Source organism: Tursiops truncatus, chromosome 16, assembly GCF_011762595.2.
Source record: "Tursiops truncatus isolate mTurTru1 chromosome 16, mTurTru1.mat.Y, whole genome shotgun sequence".
Lineage (NCBI taxonomy): Eukaryota > Metazoa > Chordata > Mammalia > Artiodactyla > Delphinidae > Tursiops > Tursiops truncatus.
Genome location: NC_047049.1, coordinates 75,532,637 through 75,550,995, shown reverse-complemented (window position 1 = coordinate 75,550,995; position 18,359 = coordinate 75,532,637). Strand labels below are relative to the sequence as shown.

Below are 18,359 nucleotides of genomic sequence, written 5' to 3'. Positions count from 1 at the left end.
AGGTTAATTTTCCTAACAGCACACTGGGCTGTGTGTTATTATTTCAGTTTGACCAGTGATGTCACAGCTGGGGATTCTCATAGGGCTGTCAAATGCCCTGACAGCTAGTTAGTAGCTGTGCTAAGACTAGGATGTATGTTCTCTAGCTTCTAGTCCAGAATTGTTTTTCACTATTAAGACTTACTGATGCATGATCAGAAAATGGGATCCTTTCATTAACTGAGTAATGGTTAGACAGTTGTCAAATCAGCAAGCACTTACAAAGTTACCTTGTTAAGTGTACAGTTTTGTGCTATAGTCATGGACTTTTAAAAATAGAGGAAATGAGTAAATGCTAGATAAGATATTTACCGTCAGTTAAAGTCAGTAAAAGGAGAGATATCATGAAGGTGTACCTAGCGAATTGCCAGAAGAGTTACTGACAGAATTTACCACAAGGTTCAAGATGAGGCAGAGATTTGAGTTATGGACAAAATTTGGAGAAAGATAATTACAGGCTAGGATTTAAAAACATCTCATAACAACTCCCCTCCAAAAAAAAAAAAAAAACCCGTACAGTAACAGGAACTGTTTAACAGGCTTATGCTCAAGAAAGATGATTTCTATCGCAAGCTTCTAAAGATTGCCTAAATGATTACGTTCTACAGTGAACTTACTTATGTTTCTTCTTTTAAAAAAAGAGGAAATATAAGGTCTCGTTATTATCTGTTTTTGCAGTTGAATCCAGTTCATTTCAATACCATACCTTCTAATGCTGCCAGTCTGTAGATGAGACTGAAAGAGAATAAGGTGCCTCTGAGCCATCCTGGTTGTGGCCAGTTATCCTTCACCTGGTCCTGGCTGGTTAAAGCAACCTTGGGCTTATGTTTATTGGGCCTCCAGGGTGGAGATTAAGCACTTAGTCTGTTGCTGTAGTACTGGCACCTGGCACCTTTCCTGGGACAAGGAACACACTCAAATACTTGCTGGTAGCACGAAACGGTTGTTTTCTTAGGGCTCCTTCTGGGCAGGCACAGCTCCAGGTATCATGTCAGAGGGTCAGCAATGTGGGAGAGTCTCAAACTGACACGTGAGGAGATTTCACATTGTTCTACCGTGTAATAATTGACCTTGTGTCCTGCTTCTTTGACAAGGGCTTTCCTAAAACTCCTTTCAGATAAGTGGCCACCATCCCTGACTTTATGATGTCTGTTAGTCTAGACTTAGGTACATCCCTGTTATTGAGACTAATTCCATAAATTCTTTGACATTTTAAATGAAGTGTTCAACTGTGTTTCACTTTAGAGCAGTTTGAACTGTTGAATAAGTTGGGGTTTTTTGTTTGTTTTTACTTTTTGGAAAGAACTTAGTTTCTTTAAATGTCTTTGCGATGTGTTTCACAGGAGCATCACGTAAGAGCTCTATTTTACGGAATAACATCAGGCCCGTCCATTCAGGCATTTGTGTGTCCCTTTTGCCTAGTATTCGCCTCATGTGCTTGGTACTGGGGTCACCAAATTGAAAAGACCTTGTTTTAGTCAGTTTGCCTTTTTTAAGAGCTTCTGGTTTAGCTGAGTGATAGGTACACAAACAATTACAAGCTAAGTACTGTAATGGAGATACTAACTGTGAGGGAGGAATATTTACAGCTTTTCTGGTGAAATCAGGGAGGGCTTCCAGGAGGTGGTAAATATTTGCTCTGCTGTTTTTGTGGAAGAGCAGTGAGCCTGGAGGCAGGAAAAGGGGTCAGGGAGAGGACTCAGGTGGCCCAGGTGAGAGGTTGTGAGTTTCCCAACTGTGTGCCGGCAGTGGGGCCGGAGAGACATGACTGCAGATGTTTTGAAGTTCCACTATGGGATGTGGATAAGAGAGGGAAGGAAATCTGGGTAGATTTCTGGTTTTAGCTTGGACACCCGAGAGGATGATGGGGTCAGTTACTCTCTGGCGTAGAGAATAGAGGGGAGGTGGAAATTACACGAACACAGATTAAATTATCTCCGGAATTGGGCATGTTCATTTTTACCTTTATGTTTAGAATTTAGTGTTACATTTTGTAACTCTAGATTTCATTTCCAAAGTTACACACTTGAATAAGTAAATAAACTATATGCTTTTGTGTAAGTCCTGTTCATTTGCAATGATCACTGGAAAGAAAGGAATAACTATCTTGTTTTTAACTTGGCGACTCCTGAAAACTTAAAAAAAAATTCTTACTCGTGTTTACCTACATTTTATGTGGCATTTATAAAGCCTGGTAATTATTACCGTGGAGTAATTTGTTCCCTGGCAGCATATGGCTGTGATCGTGGTGTCACCATGGCAGTAATGCCTGTGTAATTAGGTCTCTAAGAAGATAAAAACCTAATTACTAATGCAAGGGTACAGAACATCTTTCTCATTAATTCATCCCTAAAATCTTGAATTTAGTTTATTCTGATTGCTAATCCACGCTTTCAAGGATTAATATGAAAAATGGCTGTGGGATGTTAACTGACTTCGGTAAAGCACTGGAGTGATTTGTGAGAGCAGAAGTAGCTTACATGGGATGAAATGAACAGCTGGAACCACCTCCAAGAGTTTGTATCAATCAGTCATGATGTTCATTGATGTCTCTAATCTGTTTGGCTCTAAACACGTAAAACTTCCTGCACATCAAAACTAAGTGATTACTACACCTTCTTACGTAGAATTCATTTCAGTTTACAAAATATTTGTTCCGTGCCTGCCATGTACCTGGCATGTTCTAGGTGTTGGGAACACATTGTCAAAAAGCAAAAGAGGTCAAATTCCTGTTCCTTTGGTCATACATTCTAGTTGCAGGGAGATAGACAGTAATGCAATAAATGAAGACCTAGTCTGTTCGCAGGTGGTAACTGTTACGGGAAAAAAAAAGTAGGGTGGGTGGGCAGATTGGCATATTAGGAAGGCGGACAGAATGAGCCTCGTTGAGGAAGTAAGATTGAAGCAAATGCTGGAAGTTGCTGGGAGAGTGGGCATGGGGGATTCAGGGTAGAGCAGGCATGGACACTGGGGCCAGGAACGGTGCCAAATGGAAGACATCAGGAAGCCCAGACAATGCCAGGCTTGACCACTGACCTCCAATATTAGCCGTGCCTGGGAGATGACAGAGGCAGCTTAGCTGGGGTGATGGTCTGGGTTTCCCTTCTTGCTTCCCCCTTCGCTTTCCTCCATGCAATTAGATCGCCATTGCTAGTATCTGACCTTAGAAACTATTATATGTTGATATCCTGTTCTGTTTCAGGTTAGAGATGACAATAAGAGACAGCACCCGTGTCTGGTGGAGTTCTGCAAGCTGCCTGAACAGGAACGCAATTACAACTTACAGATGTCGCTTGAGACCCTGAAGTGAGTGTCTTACATTTCCTATCTTCCTATCTGTATTACACGAAAGAAACCGAGTGTTGATATTATGCTTTCATTCATTTTAATTCCGGTTAGAAATTTCCATAATGCATTGGTAGATTGGATCAGTATTTGTTTGGAACAGACTTTGAGCATATTAACTTTATGTCTTTGTGCTCTATGTAACTATCTCCCAAAGAGTATTCTACAGATGTTTATGGGTATCTCGGAATACAAGGATTTTGGCATTGGATGCAGTGCTCCTCAGAATGTCAGTCATCAGTTGTTACCGGTGTGTGACTAGGTAAATGAAGGTTTGAACAAGTGTTTAGAAATTTTTATACCAATTTAAGGTATTGCATTGAGCTTTGGATAATGGCATTTATTATTAGTGTTAGTGGTAATACCATATGATACTTTATACTAATTAGTATGTTTGTTTATTTAGAGCTTTGCCTTTTCACATACACTCTCACTTACAGGTATTGGGTTAATCTTCCTAGCAGCACACTGGGCTGTGAGTGTTATTATTTCAGGTTTACCAGTGATGTCACAGCCGGGGATTCTCATAGAGCTGTCAAGTGCCCTGACAGCTAGTTAGTAGCTGTGCTGGGACTGGATCCAGCTTCTCTAGCTTCTAGTCTAGAACAGTTTTTCACTGTAAGACTTGGTGATGCATGATCAGAAAATAGGGTCCTTTCATTAACTCAGTAATGGTCAGACAACTGTCAAATCAGCAAGTACTTAGGAAGTACCTTATTAAGTATATAGTTTTTCACTTTTCCATCCTTGATGGCCTCGAAGAACTGCATTTGTTCCAATAGGTCACTTATCTCAAAACCTGCTTATATTAGGAATAAACCAATACTTTTGTCCTTTTTCTGTTTTGTTTCAGTTTTGTTAAGTGCAAAGAGCTAGTTCTATTGAAGTTATTTTACCAAAGACCCAGAACATAAAACTTAGACACTGTTTCAAATTCTAGGATTTGGGTCCAGGTATATATCTTCAAAGATCTGGTAGTGATTTTCCTTATGAAAATTAACAAATTGGGCCTAGAATGAGTTTAGGTTCTACTAGTAACTTAAAAGGAAAAGGAGTATATACAAATCGAGTGAATTGAGAAACCACTACAGGTAAAAAATGACCAAGCTTGCCTGTAATGAGGAATGCAGAGCACATCACTGTGACCGCCTGTTCAGGGTCTCCTGTCTTCCTTTGTGGTCTTGATGTGAAGCTTGTATATTTAGCTTGCTAATTCACGGCAGCCCATCATTTGCCCATCTTTTACAACAAAATGTTTTTACTGAAAGTTCATGGCCTAAGATATTTTAGTTAAATTTGCAGTACATTCCCTATCATTTTAGCAATTGACAGCTAAGCTAGCTAGGCAAATCCTGGGAAGCCTGGAGTGTAGAGATCTCCATACCAGTCTCCCTGGTATGTCGAGCCTTTGACTGCTACGCGTAACCTAATCTCATTCCTAACAGCTACTGGTGGCTGGTTTGATTAATCATCAGACCGCACGTATCATGGTGCTGTTGCCTGTGGCGAATGCTAATAACCCTTTTCATATTTGTTAATATTTATATGGTTTTATGATGAACTAATTTCACTTGTTCCTTTAAAATTTAAATTAGGGGGAAAAGAGCTCCTGTTTCTCCAGAATTCACACTATGCCCAATTCCAGTAGTTAAAGAAAGTACAGTACTTTATGTATTTCCTTTATTCACTTGGTTAGTTGATAGGCACTAGAGCAGAGTGGGTAAGAACACAGAGCCTAGATGGTTGGATGGTCTAGATTTAAGGACTTGCTCCTACAAAGGGAATCTTAGATTCTCTGAACCTTAGACTTTTTAGCATCAGTTTAAAATGGGGATCATAGTGTATCTACTTTATGGAATTGTAGTGGGGACTAAATGATACAATACTGATAAAGCCTCTAGGACCGTAATGCCTAACAGAAGAAGCACTCTATAAAGTTCAGTTTTTTAAAAAAATATATATATACTGTGGGTGAGATTAGCAACTTTACTCATTTAAAATCTCAGGAGTGCCAAATGACGAATAAGCAAACGATTATTCCAGAATATTCCTTATTTGGATGTTGGGTGATTTCGTGTGAATATGAATTTTTGTTGCTCTTTCTGTGATTTTTTTTTATCACCTAAATTGTTGAAAAAGACAGCTTACTTCCGATTTGAATGATCATCCGTGTGCTGTACAGCACTGCAGAAATTCTGACACCCTCTTCCCGAACAGCACTGTACCACCCTAGCCTAAGCTACCATTTTTTTAAGTTGAAGTATAGTTGATTTACAATGTTGTGTTAGTTTCAGGTGTACAGCACAGTGATTCAGTTATGCATATATATATGTATGTGTATGTATGTTCTTTTTCAGATTCTTTCCCATTATAGTTTATTACAGGATACTGAATATAGTTCCCTGGGCTGTACAGTAGGTCCTTGTTGGTTATCTATTTTATATATAGTAACATGTATAAATCCCAACCTCCTAATTTATCCCTCCCCTCCCTTTCCCCTTTGGTAACCATAAGTTTGTTTTGTATGACTGTGGGTCTGTTTCTGTTCTGTAAATAAGTTCATTTGTGTCTTTCTTTCTTTTTTTTTTAGACTTCACATATAAGTCAAACGCTATGATATGTGTCTTCCTCTGTCTGGCTTACTTCACTTAGTATGATCATCTCTAGGTCCATCCATGTTGCTGCAAATGGCATTATTTCATTCTTTTTTATGGCTGAGTAATATTACATTGTGTATATGTACCACATCTTCTTTATCCATTCATCTATTGAGGGACATTTAGGTTGCTTCCATGTCTTTAGCCTAAGCTACCATTATTCCCCACCAGAAACTATAAAACTGTCCCGACAGATCCAGTTGAAATATTAAGCTAGCTCTTCTCTTACCCATTCTGTACTCTGATCTTTTTCAAATATTTAGTGTCATTTCTCCCTATTTGAATTCTTTTAATGGCTTCCCATTGCTCTTAAGATAAAGGCAGTACCTTAATTTGCCCAGCGGTCCTGCAAGGTCTTGCTTCCCTTCTCACCACCATCATCACGTAGGAGGCTGCTCTTCTTTTTCCTTGCTTGCCATCACACTAGACTTTGTTTTGCACACCTGTTTGCACGTTCCTTTCCCCTTCTTTACGTCCACTTCCTGGAATGCTCCCCTCCATGCCCTGTTCTCATCCTTTACATCTCGGATCACTTCTTCGGGAAACATTTGCTGAGCTCCTTGATTCAATAAAGCCCCCTTTCATAGGCACTCAGCCTGTTTGTATCTCTCAGCATAGAAACTGTCCAGCTATGTATAATCACAGGATGGCCTCTCTACTCCACCAGACCTAAGTTTCTTGAGGGCAGGCATCTGATTTTGATTTTATTCACCATCTTTTGAACTTTACACAGAGCTCAGTAAATATTTCTCGAATGAATGAACCCACGAATAAGCAATAAAGCTCAGTCTCTAGCCAGGCTTTTGTATACCAGATGGTTATCACGGACAGGGTGCCTCCTGTTCTCTCTGTGGCTTTGTGCCAGTCTGTTTCCTCTTCTTGTCGGTGGTCATATACCTGAAGTGCTAAATTGCAGCACGAACCAATTATTGCCACTTAATCTTGTAGCAAATATGTGCTGAATGCATATGCAGGTTACTGTCTGAAGCACAGGAATCAGATGGAGAGCCCACCTCCAGCTTGTCCTTTTCCACTTCCCATACTCTGTGCCTCTCTGCTAACCTCTGCACAAGCTCCACAGCTCACGCTGCTCTCTCCCCACCCTCTGCAGACTTTAAAACCATTTTAAATGGGTGAGTTGAACGGTGTTAAGTCAAATAAAATGGTTTTAATAAAGATAATATAAAGACCAAAGAGTTCTTACTCAGAGAACTTGGTGTGGTTGATAGCATTGAATAGATTTTTTAAATGGTCTGTTGTTCTCATTTAAAAGTCTCTTTGGGTTAGACATAGAGTTCTTAGATATGATGCCCAAAATGCGATCCATAAAAGAAAACAAAATCAATACACTGGATCTCATTGAAAGTAAAACCTTTTGTAATACAAAAGAAACCACATAGGAGACGGAGACTCAGGCCACAGATTGGGAGAAAATATTTATAAATCATGTAAGTTTACATTTATAGGGTTTGTAGTAAATCATACAAGTCCTGATAAAGAACTTGTACACAGAATATATAGGTAACTCTTACAACTCTGTAATAAGAATACATACAGCCCAATTAAAAAACAGGCAAAACGCTTGAGTATATATTTTAATAAAGAAGATATGTGAATGGCTAATAAGCACATGAAAAGATGCTCAACATAATTAGTCATTAGGAAAATGCAAACTAAATCACAATGAGATACTACCGCACACATGCTGGAATAGCCATAATCAAAATGACAGATACACTCAGTGTTGGTGCAGATATAGAAAACAACTGAAATCTACATGTATTACTGATGGGAATGTAAAATGGCCCTGCCACTTGGTGGTTTCTTAAAACGTTAAACATAAATTTATGATACAACCTAGCAATTCTACTCCTATGTACCTACCCAAGAGAAATGAAAGCCTATGTTGACACAAAGACATGCTCATAGAAGCATTATACATAACATTCCCCAAACTGGAAAAACTGCAGACATCCATCAGCTGATGAATGGATACACAAAATGTAATAGAGCCAATGCAATACTATTTAGCAATAAAAGGAAATAAACTACTAATGTGCATTACAGCACGGATCAACCTAAAGAATGTGGTAAGCCAAAGAAGCCTGACATGAAAGATTCAATACTGTATGATTCTATTTAGGTGAAATGTCCAGAAAAGGCAATTCTTTTTTTTTTTTTTTTTTGCGGTACGCGGGCCTCTCACTGTTGTGGCCTCTCCCGTTGTGGAGCACAGGCTCCAGACGCACAGGCTCAGCGGCCATGGCTCACGGGCCCAGCCGCTCCACGGCATGTGGGATATTACCGGGCTGGGGCACGAACCCGTGTCCCCTGCATCGGCAGGCAGACTCTCAACCACTGTACCACCAGGGAAGCCCAGAAAAGGCAATTCTTTAGAGACAGAAAGCACATTTATGATTGCTTGAGGGTGGGGATGATCGGTGACTGCAGACAGGCATGGAGAATCTGATGGGGTGATGGAAATCTTCTAAAACTGGATTGTAGCGATGGTCATACGGTGCTAGCCATTATCGTCACTTAATGTATTAGGCAGGGTTCTCCATATGTTATAATCAGATTGCTTGGTAGGCACGCACTCAGAAGTTTAACTACCTGGATTTAAGATAAATCCCAATGTTATTGTCACCCTTGAGTTCCCTTAGAGCTGGGTTTGGGATCCTACTTGACCCTTTCATAGCCCTGTACGTATGTCACTGCATGCAATACTCTATGTTATAGTTAATTTTTGTCTTAGTCCTCACCGGCCTGTAAGCTTATCCCCAGAACTTAGCACAGGACCTGGCTTTCAAAAGATACTTACTGAATAGATAAATGAATGGAGGATGATGGCAGGAAACTTCCTGTTCCTTGGACAGTGTTTGAATAAGCATAGCCTGTGTTTGTTCTGTGAGTCAATTTTTGATTCTTCTGTTGCTAGTCAATCTCATCTGAAGTGGCACATTCTTTAGATAATTTCATAGCTTCAGTTAGCTCTTGCTCTATCCATATTTCTGCAGTTTCACACTCCAAAGGTAATTTCACGGGCTCATCTCAATTTTGCCATATATAACCTAAAATTTAACTTGATAGCAGTGTGTGTGTGTGTGTGTGTGTGTGTGTGTGTGTGTGTGTGTGTGTGTGTATCTATATCTGTCTCCATATTGTCATTTTTTAAATGTGATGGAGGGTAAGTATAGATGAATTTTAGATACTTGCTACCTTCCTTTTGCAACTGACCACACCTTAGAAATTCTGTCATCCACAAAGTTTATGCTGTTGCACCTTATTCTATTGAGATAGGTGGAACCACTCATTGTCATGAATAGTAAAGCGTGTTGTTCTACCTAAGTCTGGGGACTCATAAGGTTGAGTTCTAAATGTGAATGGTGAGGATCTTTCTTGGGAAAATCAGCAAAAACTTATTCATTAAAGGGAGTAAAAAAAAATACAATGTGTCTAAACACTGGATAAACTGTTTCTGGCCAATTGGAACCCCCATGTGTCATGTGAAAGGGAGATTTTTCTAGAGTAGGAAGTCCAGAAAAGGATTTAAAAACATATGGGGACTTTAGTGTATCATAAAAGTAGCATTTCAAGTAAGTGGTAAAAATGGATTATTCAGTAAATATTTTGTGGAGAACTGGGTATCCATCTGGGAAATAAAGTTAAACCTCTACCTTAAGACATATAGCTTCCCCTGCCCCACCCCTTCCCCGTCAAAAAAGCAAGGACGGTTCCTTCAAGTGATTTAACAGTTGGGAAATCTCTTTCTAAGTATCACATAAAACTCAGAAGCCATTTTTGAAAGATAGAAAAATTCAGTTATATAAAAACAAGTTTAAAGCTCTACATAGAAAGAACAGCATAAAGAAAGTAAAAAGACAACCAACTGGAGAAAATATTTGTAACTCGTATCTCATATATTTGAAGGGCTTCTGAACTGCCACAACAAAACCCAAATCTAACAGAAAAGTGAACAAGGAATGTTTTCACAGAAAAAAGTACAGATATCGCCAAAGCATACGAAAAATGTGCTCAAGTGCACTTATATGAAGAAAAATGCCAATTAAAACTGTAAATGAGACATCTCATTAGCATATTAATTGATAACTCTGTGTTGGGCCAGGTATGGGAAATAGGCAGGCAGTGTCATACCTTGCTGGTGGAAATATAAATGATGACCAGCTCTATAGACATTTGGCAATATTTGTCAAACTCTGAAACATACCACCCCTGTGACCCAGTAATTGCATGTCTAGGAATTTATCCTACAGATGAAGGATATAGTACATGTATTAAATGTATAAGGTTATTCATTGCAGCATTGTTTGTAATAACAAAAGATAGTGAACAGAGAATTGGGTAAGACATGATGACACACTCAGTGAATGGAACACTTCAGACCTATTGAAAAATAAACCAGCTTTATATGAAGGACAGTAAGTCAAAGTCATATATCAAAGTTATATTGTAAAGTCAGGATAGCAAATTGTGGAGAACTCTTACACATGACCAATGCGTAAAAGGAAAGCAGAAACAATCACACACACACACACACACACACACACACACACACACACACACAGCTGCTTTAGAATATGCATAGATTGTAGCAGGACATTCAGGAATTAGTAGCAATCAGTGCCTTTAGGGAAAGAAACAGGAATAGAAGGAAGGGATTGTAGAGAGACTTACTTTTCAATATGTTCCTTTTTGTGTTTGAATTGAAACATTTAATTTTCAAATGTCCTACTCATGACTCAACAGTAAATAATTTACAACTAAGTAAGCTTTCCTTTTGCTTTAAAACAAAATACTTCTCTCTGCATTCGAGGTGGACTGTTATACCTCATGCCCAGCTGCTGTTATGTTGGGTTGTTCTGGACATAGGGAAGGAATTGTTGCAGCTTATGTCTGGTTTTCTTTTCCAGGACTTTGTTGGCATTAGGATGTCATGTGGGTATATCAGATGAACACACCGAAGAAAAGGTGAAAAAAATGAAGCTGCCGAAGAAGTAAGTTGAATGTCTAAGCAATATTAAATAGTCTGTGCCTTACTTTATTTAGTGTTACTGCTCCCAAAAAACTCTTGATGGCATCCTAGATGCCTTGCTTACACGTAAGCTATAAAATTCAGATTCGAAACTTAAGCTTGCTGTATTACACTAGAGGCTGCAGCAAGGCCGTGGTGGGGTGAGAGTCCATCACAGTGCCCAGAGGGGAAACAAGCTCACAAAATATTTGGTAGTGTGTTACGAGTGTGTTATTTTTGTTTTGTGTATGTGTGTGTGAACACGCATGCCCACATCCTAACTGATTGGATATGGTTTCCCACTTTCCACCAGAAGATGTATAATTTTATATATTTTTACAAAGAAAATGTATTTTAGGAGTAGTTATGCAGTCAGTGTTATCATTTCCACTTTAAGATGAGAAAACTGAGGCACTAGATGCTCTCGGAGTTATTTTGCCTGCTATGCTACAATCTCTGTGACCTTGTTTAACTTCTTAAAACTTCAGCTTTCTCATCTGCTAACAGGTATGAATACGGGAAGTTGTAGGGATTAAATGAGTATAAGTGCTTAATAAATGATAACGGTTACATATTATTACTTTTTCTTTATTTAGTTTAGTTTAAGTGTTCAAGCCACTCTTCCGAGGCCTGCATGGTGTAAATAGCAGTCCTGGACATGTGCTAAGTAATATCATGGAGGTAAAAACAAAGTAGCCACTCCGTAATTTCTATCCGTCACCCCAGATAAACGTAAAATTAAAGTAGAAACCATGTGCTTGCTATGCGAGCGCAAATTCTAGCAGGTCCTTTAGGCCACCGAACCTTTTTACTCAGGCCTTCCATTAAAAAATATGTATAACAGCATATCCTACAAGGTTATATATATAAAGTATAGGGCTAAAACCCTATATGCATATATGCTAAAAACCATATATGCATAAAACATATGTACATATTTTTAGGGATATATGCTTACTTGATAAGACTATTTTTCTAAAGCAGTGGCATCATAATTCTGGATAGTAACTACCTTTGTTGGAGTATAGGCAGGGGTGTTGAAAGGGGAGGCGCACACAGATAAATACAAGGTGTCGATAATGTTCTAATTTTACCATGGTGGTGGGTTAATGGAGTTCATTTCATTAGAATGCTTTAAAGTATATTCTCTTGTGTGTATCCAAAAATAGTTACTTTTAAAAATAAAAATATGACAGGTATACATCCAAATATATCATTAATCTCAATAAATGGAAATCAGTGAAATTCTCCAGGTAAGATATAGTGATTGTCAGATTAGATTCAGAAAGATAACTCACGTTGTATACACCTCACAAAAATAACACCCAGCTAAAGGAGACACATCAAGAAATTCAGAACGTGGAAAGTTGAAAAAACATGAGAACATGATGCCAAGTAATATTGTTCAGAAGGAAACTGCAGTTTCCTTTTTGTCAGTTGCCTCATATAAGACAAAATAACTCTGAAAGCAAAATTAAGGAAAGAAGGATATGTATAAGGATCCAAAAAATAAGCATTATGCTAATACTCCTCACGTATGCACCAAGTCAAATGGTTTCGAAAAATCAAGAAAGCAAAATATTAATAGATTTTCCAAAATAAATAGACAAATGTAAAATCATAGTGATAATTCCTAACACAACTCCCAGAAACTAATATGTGTAACAGATAAATATTAATGAAGAATAATAACAATTTAACCCCCTATAAATTAAAAGCTTGACATATATAGAACACTGAACACATGGAACATTTATAAAACTCAACATCCTTTACAACATGAGGACATTGATATTGTAAATATCATATTTATTGAATCACAGGAGGTAACAATCAAAAAATCATGTAAAGTCATGACATATTTAAAACTTTTAAAACATAGTTCTAAATAGCTTATAGATCAAACATATCATTGTGAAAATTTAAAATACAAGAATGGCAAAGGCAAAGACTTCATATCAAAACATAAGAGTTGCTTATTTAAAGCAATACTTGGAGAAAGCATGTTTTAGAAACCTAATAAGCAGGAAGAAAAATCTCTGAAAAGATTGATAAAAGAAAAAAGAAATATTTCTTAGAGCAATTATAGGGATATTTTCAAGAGGGACCGCAAACTGTAACAAATTTATATAATTAACAAATTAGTTTCTAAGTTAAATGGTATTGACAGTTGTAGATAATATTATCAAAACTGACCCATGAAGAAAGAAAATGTTAATAGAGCTACAGCTATTAAAGGAATTGAATTAATAGTTTAAAATACACACACACATCCCAAACCACTTTTCTATTGATTTCCAGCAAATATTTAAGAATGGGTAATCTCAAATGAAAAAGAAGCAGCACTTTACAGCTTATTATCTGAGAATAAAATAAATAATAAAATAAAGCCCAGATGAGGGTAGTGTGAGGAAGGGAAATTGTAATCCAGCTTCACTTATGGGCATAGATACAAAAAAATGCTAAGTAAAATATTAGCAAACTTAGCAGTATATTATGGCCCAGCTAAATTTATTCCAGTAATAAAAAGATGGATTAATGTTAGAAAATATATTTATTCACACTAGAGTGAGGGAGAAAATTCATATGATCCTACCAATATATTTAGTAATAAATATTTCATAAAATGTTTTACTTATAAGCATATGAACTCTTAGCAAGCAATGATCTGAGAGAACCTTCTTAACCTGACAAAAGGCCAATAGCAACCAATGATCTATAAAACCCCAAAGTTCTTCCCTTAGGATTCAGGAATAAGACATATAAACTACTATTATAAAGACATAAAGACATATAAACTACTATATAAACTACTATTACCTGATGTATTCAATATAGCCAATGCAATGAGACAAGAAAAAAATTATGAGTTTTGGAAAGGAAGAAAACATACTGTTGTCAATAGCAGGTAATGTTATTGCATTGAAAACTCAGGAGGATCTACAGTATTATTTGTTGACAATAAGTACAGCAGTATTGCTAGATCAATACCTTTAAAATCTCATTTAGAAGTGCAAGAAAAAAAAAACAAAAGAAAGAAAAATAAAGAAATCCCTAAGGTAGATGAGAAATCTAACCAAAGAGGTGCGAGACCTCTGTAGACTAAATGTTAAAATTGGATTTAAAGTCTTTAAAGACTATCTAAATAAATAGAGATAGATCATGATCATGGATGGTACAACAAATATATCAGTTCTCCCCCAATTAATCTTAGAATCAATACTATTCCAGTCATTCCGCCAACAGAGGTTTTTAAGAAGCTTGCTAAGCTATTCTAAAATACATGTGGAATTTCAAAGGTTCAAGAATGTCTAGAAGTCTTTTACAAAAGAAGATAAACTTGCTCTGCTAGATATCAAGACTTATGATAAAACTGTGGTAATAAAGGAAGTGTTACAATGGTATTGGGATAGACAAATTGAGACAGAGTTCCCAAATATATACATGCATATATACAAATTTGACCTATGCCAAAGGTCTTGTTATAGATAAGTGGGGAAATGAAAACTGTTCCATCAGTGGTATTCGTATAATTGACTAGCAAAATAGAAAAAAGTTAGGTCTCTACCTTATGCTATGCACAGACATTTGCAGGTTAATTCAAGACCCAATTGCACAAAACAAAAATACTTTTTGAAGACAAGTGGAATATCTTCATGACCATGAGGTGAAGAAGGACTTTTTACATCAGAAAAAAACACAAAAGAACACTCACTTCATTTAAGTCTTTGCTTAGATATAAACTCCTCTGAGAGGTCTTCCTTAAGCATTCTATCTATAATGCTCTGATCATTAACCTGCTTTATTTTTTCACTTGCACTTCTACAGCTGACGTTATTTATTCGTTTAGCTTTTGGGGCGCCTAAACTGAAATATGCACTCAATAAGAGGCCGGGGCTTTGTTTACTGCAAGGCCCCCAGTTTCTAAAATACCTAGTATAGGAGTGATGTCTGTAACATGACAGCATAAGATGTTCCTCCTTTTCATCCGCCTTTTATAAATGAGTGAATTAGATACCCGTACATGAATAAGAGTCCCTTTGTGGGGTTTCTGCAATTTGCAGCTGTAGCTCTCAGGGACCCAGGAGGAATCTTGCGCACCAGTGCATCTGGTAGGAGATAGAGAAACCTCCCTATAAGCTGCAGAACTAATGAAGCCAGTGAGGCTGCCTGGGCCCCTTTCCTGGCTGTGGGACTAGAATCCGGTGAGTGTGAATCAGGCAGGTACGCGCCCATGACAGACAACTTGCAGAAGTCCAGCCCTCCCAAAGAGAGATGCCAACACACCACTGGAGAAAAAAAAGAACAAAGAAAACAAACAAACGAAAAAAGAAACAGGAGTTTGGCCACAGCGGAAGCAGTAGGAGAAACTTTTCCCAGCACCACCCCACCTCCAAGAAGGTGCTTGTCAGGCTGATTTATGTGGCAGAGATACCTCTTCCTTGGAGAAGGAGGAGCATGAGAGCGCCCTACTGCCTTCGCTGGGCGGGACTTGGCTGGAGAAACCCATTTCTCTCCACTGGCACCTGGAGTGCTAAGGTGGGAGCTTGCAGCTAGGGGCTGGGAGGACTTTGAAATAGAAGTAGATAAGAATTTCAAATGGCCTTAAAGGGACTGCACTCAGCAGAAAGTCTACCCACATGCCTTTGGGAGTGCCACTCCCGGGATCTCCCTCCCAGGACTGTGGGCACCCCTAACTCACCAAGTGCCAAACCCACACCTCCCTCCCACTCTGCTGCCAGCTCCCTGTGCACACTTCTGGTCAAGGAGAGTGAGCTCCAGTAGACAGAGCATGTGGATGGGCAAGGGAGAAACCACAAGCTTGAGCTACAGCGCCGCCTCCTGGAAAACAAAAGAGAGGCTTCTGATAGCCAGCCTGGTGAGTTATAAGAACCAGAAAAGACATGAAAGCTCAGTTAAGGTGCTTTCTGCTACTTCAGATGCAAAAAGCAGAAACACATGACTACAACCAATATGGAAAAGTCAAGGGAATATGGCATCGCAAAAAGACGATGGTAAGTCTCCAGCAGCTGAGCTCAGTGGCGTGGAATATTGCGATCTAACTGATAAAGAATTCAAAATAGTATTGAGAAATTCAGCGAGCCACAGGAAAACTCAGAAAGGCAATTTAGTGAAATCATAAATAAAATTAATGAATGGAAGGAGTACTCTAACAAAGAGAATGAAATTATAAAAAGAGCCAAACAGAAATACTGGAACTAAAGTATTCAACGAATGAGATGAGGAGTGTAACACAGAACATGTGTAGCAGAGCAGACCATGTAGAAGAAAGAGTGAATGACTTGGAGGATAGGAATCTAGAAATAATACAATTAGAAGAGGACGTGAAACTAAGATTTAAAAGAGTGATGAAAGCCTATAAGAGCTATCAGATTCTATCAGAAAAACAAATATCTGAATAATTGGGCTCCAGAAGGAGAGGAGAGGGAGAAGGGGGCAGGGACTTTGTTTAAAGAAATAATAGTTGAGAACTTCCCAGGCCTGGGGACAGACTTAGACGTACAACTCCATAAAGCTAAAAGAACACCCTATTATCTCAATGTAAAAAGACTTCCTCCAAGACACATTGTAATGAAACTGTCAAAAATCAGTGATAGGGCTTCTCTGGTGGCACAGTGGTTGGGAACCCGCCTGCCAATGCAGGGGACACGGGTTCGAGCCCTGGTCTGGGAAGATCCCACATGCCGTGGAGCAACTAAGCCTGGGCGCCACAACTACTGAGCCTTCGAGCCACAACTACTGGGCCTGCATGCCTAGAGCCCGTGCTCTGCAACAGGAGAGGCCACCGCAGTGAGAAGCCCACACACTGCAACGAAGAGCAGCCCCCGCTCGACGCAACTAAGGAAAGCCCGTGTGCAACAATGAAGACCCAGTGCAGCCCTAAATAAATAAATACATAAATAAATTAATTTTAAAAAATCAGTGATAAAGAAATTATCTTAAAGCACATCAGGGGAAAAAAGAAAGTAAGGCACAGAGGAACCCCTTTAGGCTGTCAGCTGATTTCTCAGCAGAAACTCTACAGGCCAGGAGAGGGTAGAATGACATATTCAAAGTGTTGAAAGATTAAAATTGCCAGCCAAGAATAGTGTACGCAACAAAGTTACCTTTCAGATAAGAAGGAGAAATAAAGGCTTTCCCAGACAAAAGCTGAGGGGGTTCACCGCCAGTAGACCTGCCTTGCAAGAAATGCTGAAAGGAGTTCTTCCAGCTGGAATGAAAAGATGCTTCTCAGCAACAGGACAACATACGAAAGTATACAATACACTGGAGATGGAGAAACACAGGCAGTTTGACTCAGAGAGTTGTAACTCCATGTTAGGGGGGTGTGTTACCCACTCAACTATAGTTTAAAAGTTAAAGGCAAAGAGTAGTAAAAAGAACTATAGCTACTATAAATCATTAATGAATGTACAACATAAAAAGAGGTAAGTTGTAACATCAGTAATATCAGTTGTAATATCAGTAATACAAGTAATATAAGATGGAGCCTTCACAGGCTTTCACAGATGAGTTGCGACAGCTGAGAAGCCTAAAATGGATTGTTTTATCTGTACGATTTTTAATGTAATTTACAAAGTTACCACGAGACAAAAGTCCATATAGAATGGATTCCCAAAGACAGAGAAAGGGAAAACAACACACCAACATGGAAAATAATCAATTTACGGAAGTAGACATAGAAGGAGAAAGAAACAATGGAAATACAAAGCAACCAGAGAGCCATTAATAAGATGGCATTAGTGTGCCCTTACATATCAATAATTACTCTAAATGTGAATGGATTGAATTCGCCATTCGAAAGGTATGGAGTGGTTAGGTGGATTAAAACACAAGACCCAACTGTATGCTGCCTACAAGAGACCCATTTCAGATTTAAGGATACGTGTAGACTCCAACTGTAATTAGAATGATGTGCTACATTCCCTATTTGAAAATAGGCAATCTGAGTTAGGTGTTTTTTTTTTTTTTTTCCCTGATAATACAGATCATTTCACTTAAAATCCTTAAAGACTTTTAAAAAATATGTGATTGATTGTAGCTCAGTTCTCCCTTTCTCCCTCTTCCTCCTCTAAACACACCAGCAGGCAGCTGAATGGTACAGCACATAACTGTCTGTTCTTAAATTCATAAACCTTCCCACACTTGTAAAATTAAGCTCTTGACCCACTGCAGAGTTTGATGAGCAGAGGCCAGTTGCTACGGGAATAAAGAAGAATGCAACTGAAAAAGAATCCAGTCCCAGAGCTTGTGGTTCCTAGTAT

The 18,359-nt window shown here is 38.5% G+C and overlaps 1 protein-coding gene across 1 annotated transcript in view; it reads left to right on the top strand.

The window, feature by feature from the left end:
- The window catches only part of RYR2 (ryanodine receptor 2), a 510,050-nt gene that overhangs the window by 201,527 nt on the left and 290,164 nt on the right, over positions 1–18,359 (top strand). Inside the window, exons 24-25 of the mRNA XM_073793696.1 lie at positions 3,242–3,345; positions 10,973–11,056. Of these exons, the coding sequence (XP_073649797.1) occupies positions 3,242–3,345; positions 10,973–11,056 (188 nt within the window). The remainder of the gene's footprint in view (positions 1–3,241; positions 3,346–10,972; positions 11,057–18,359) is intronic.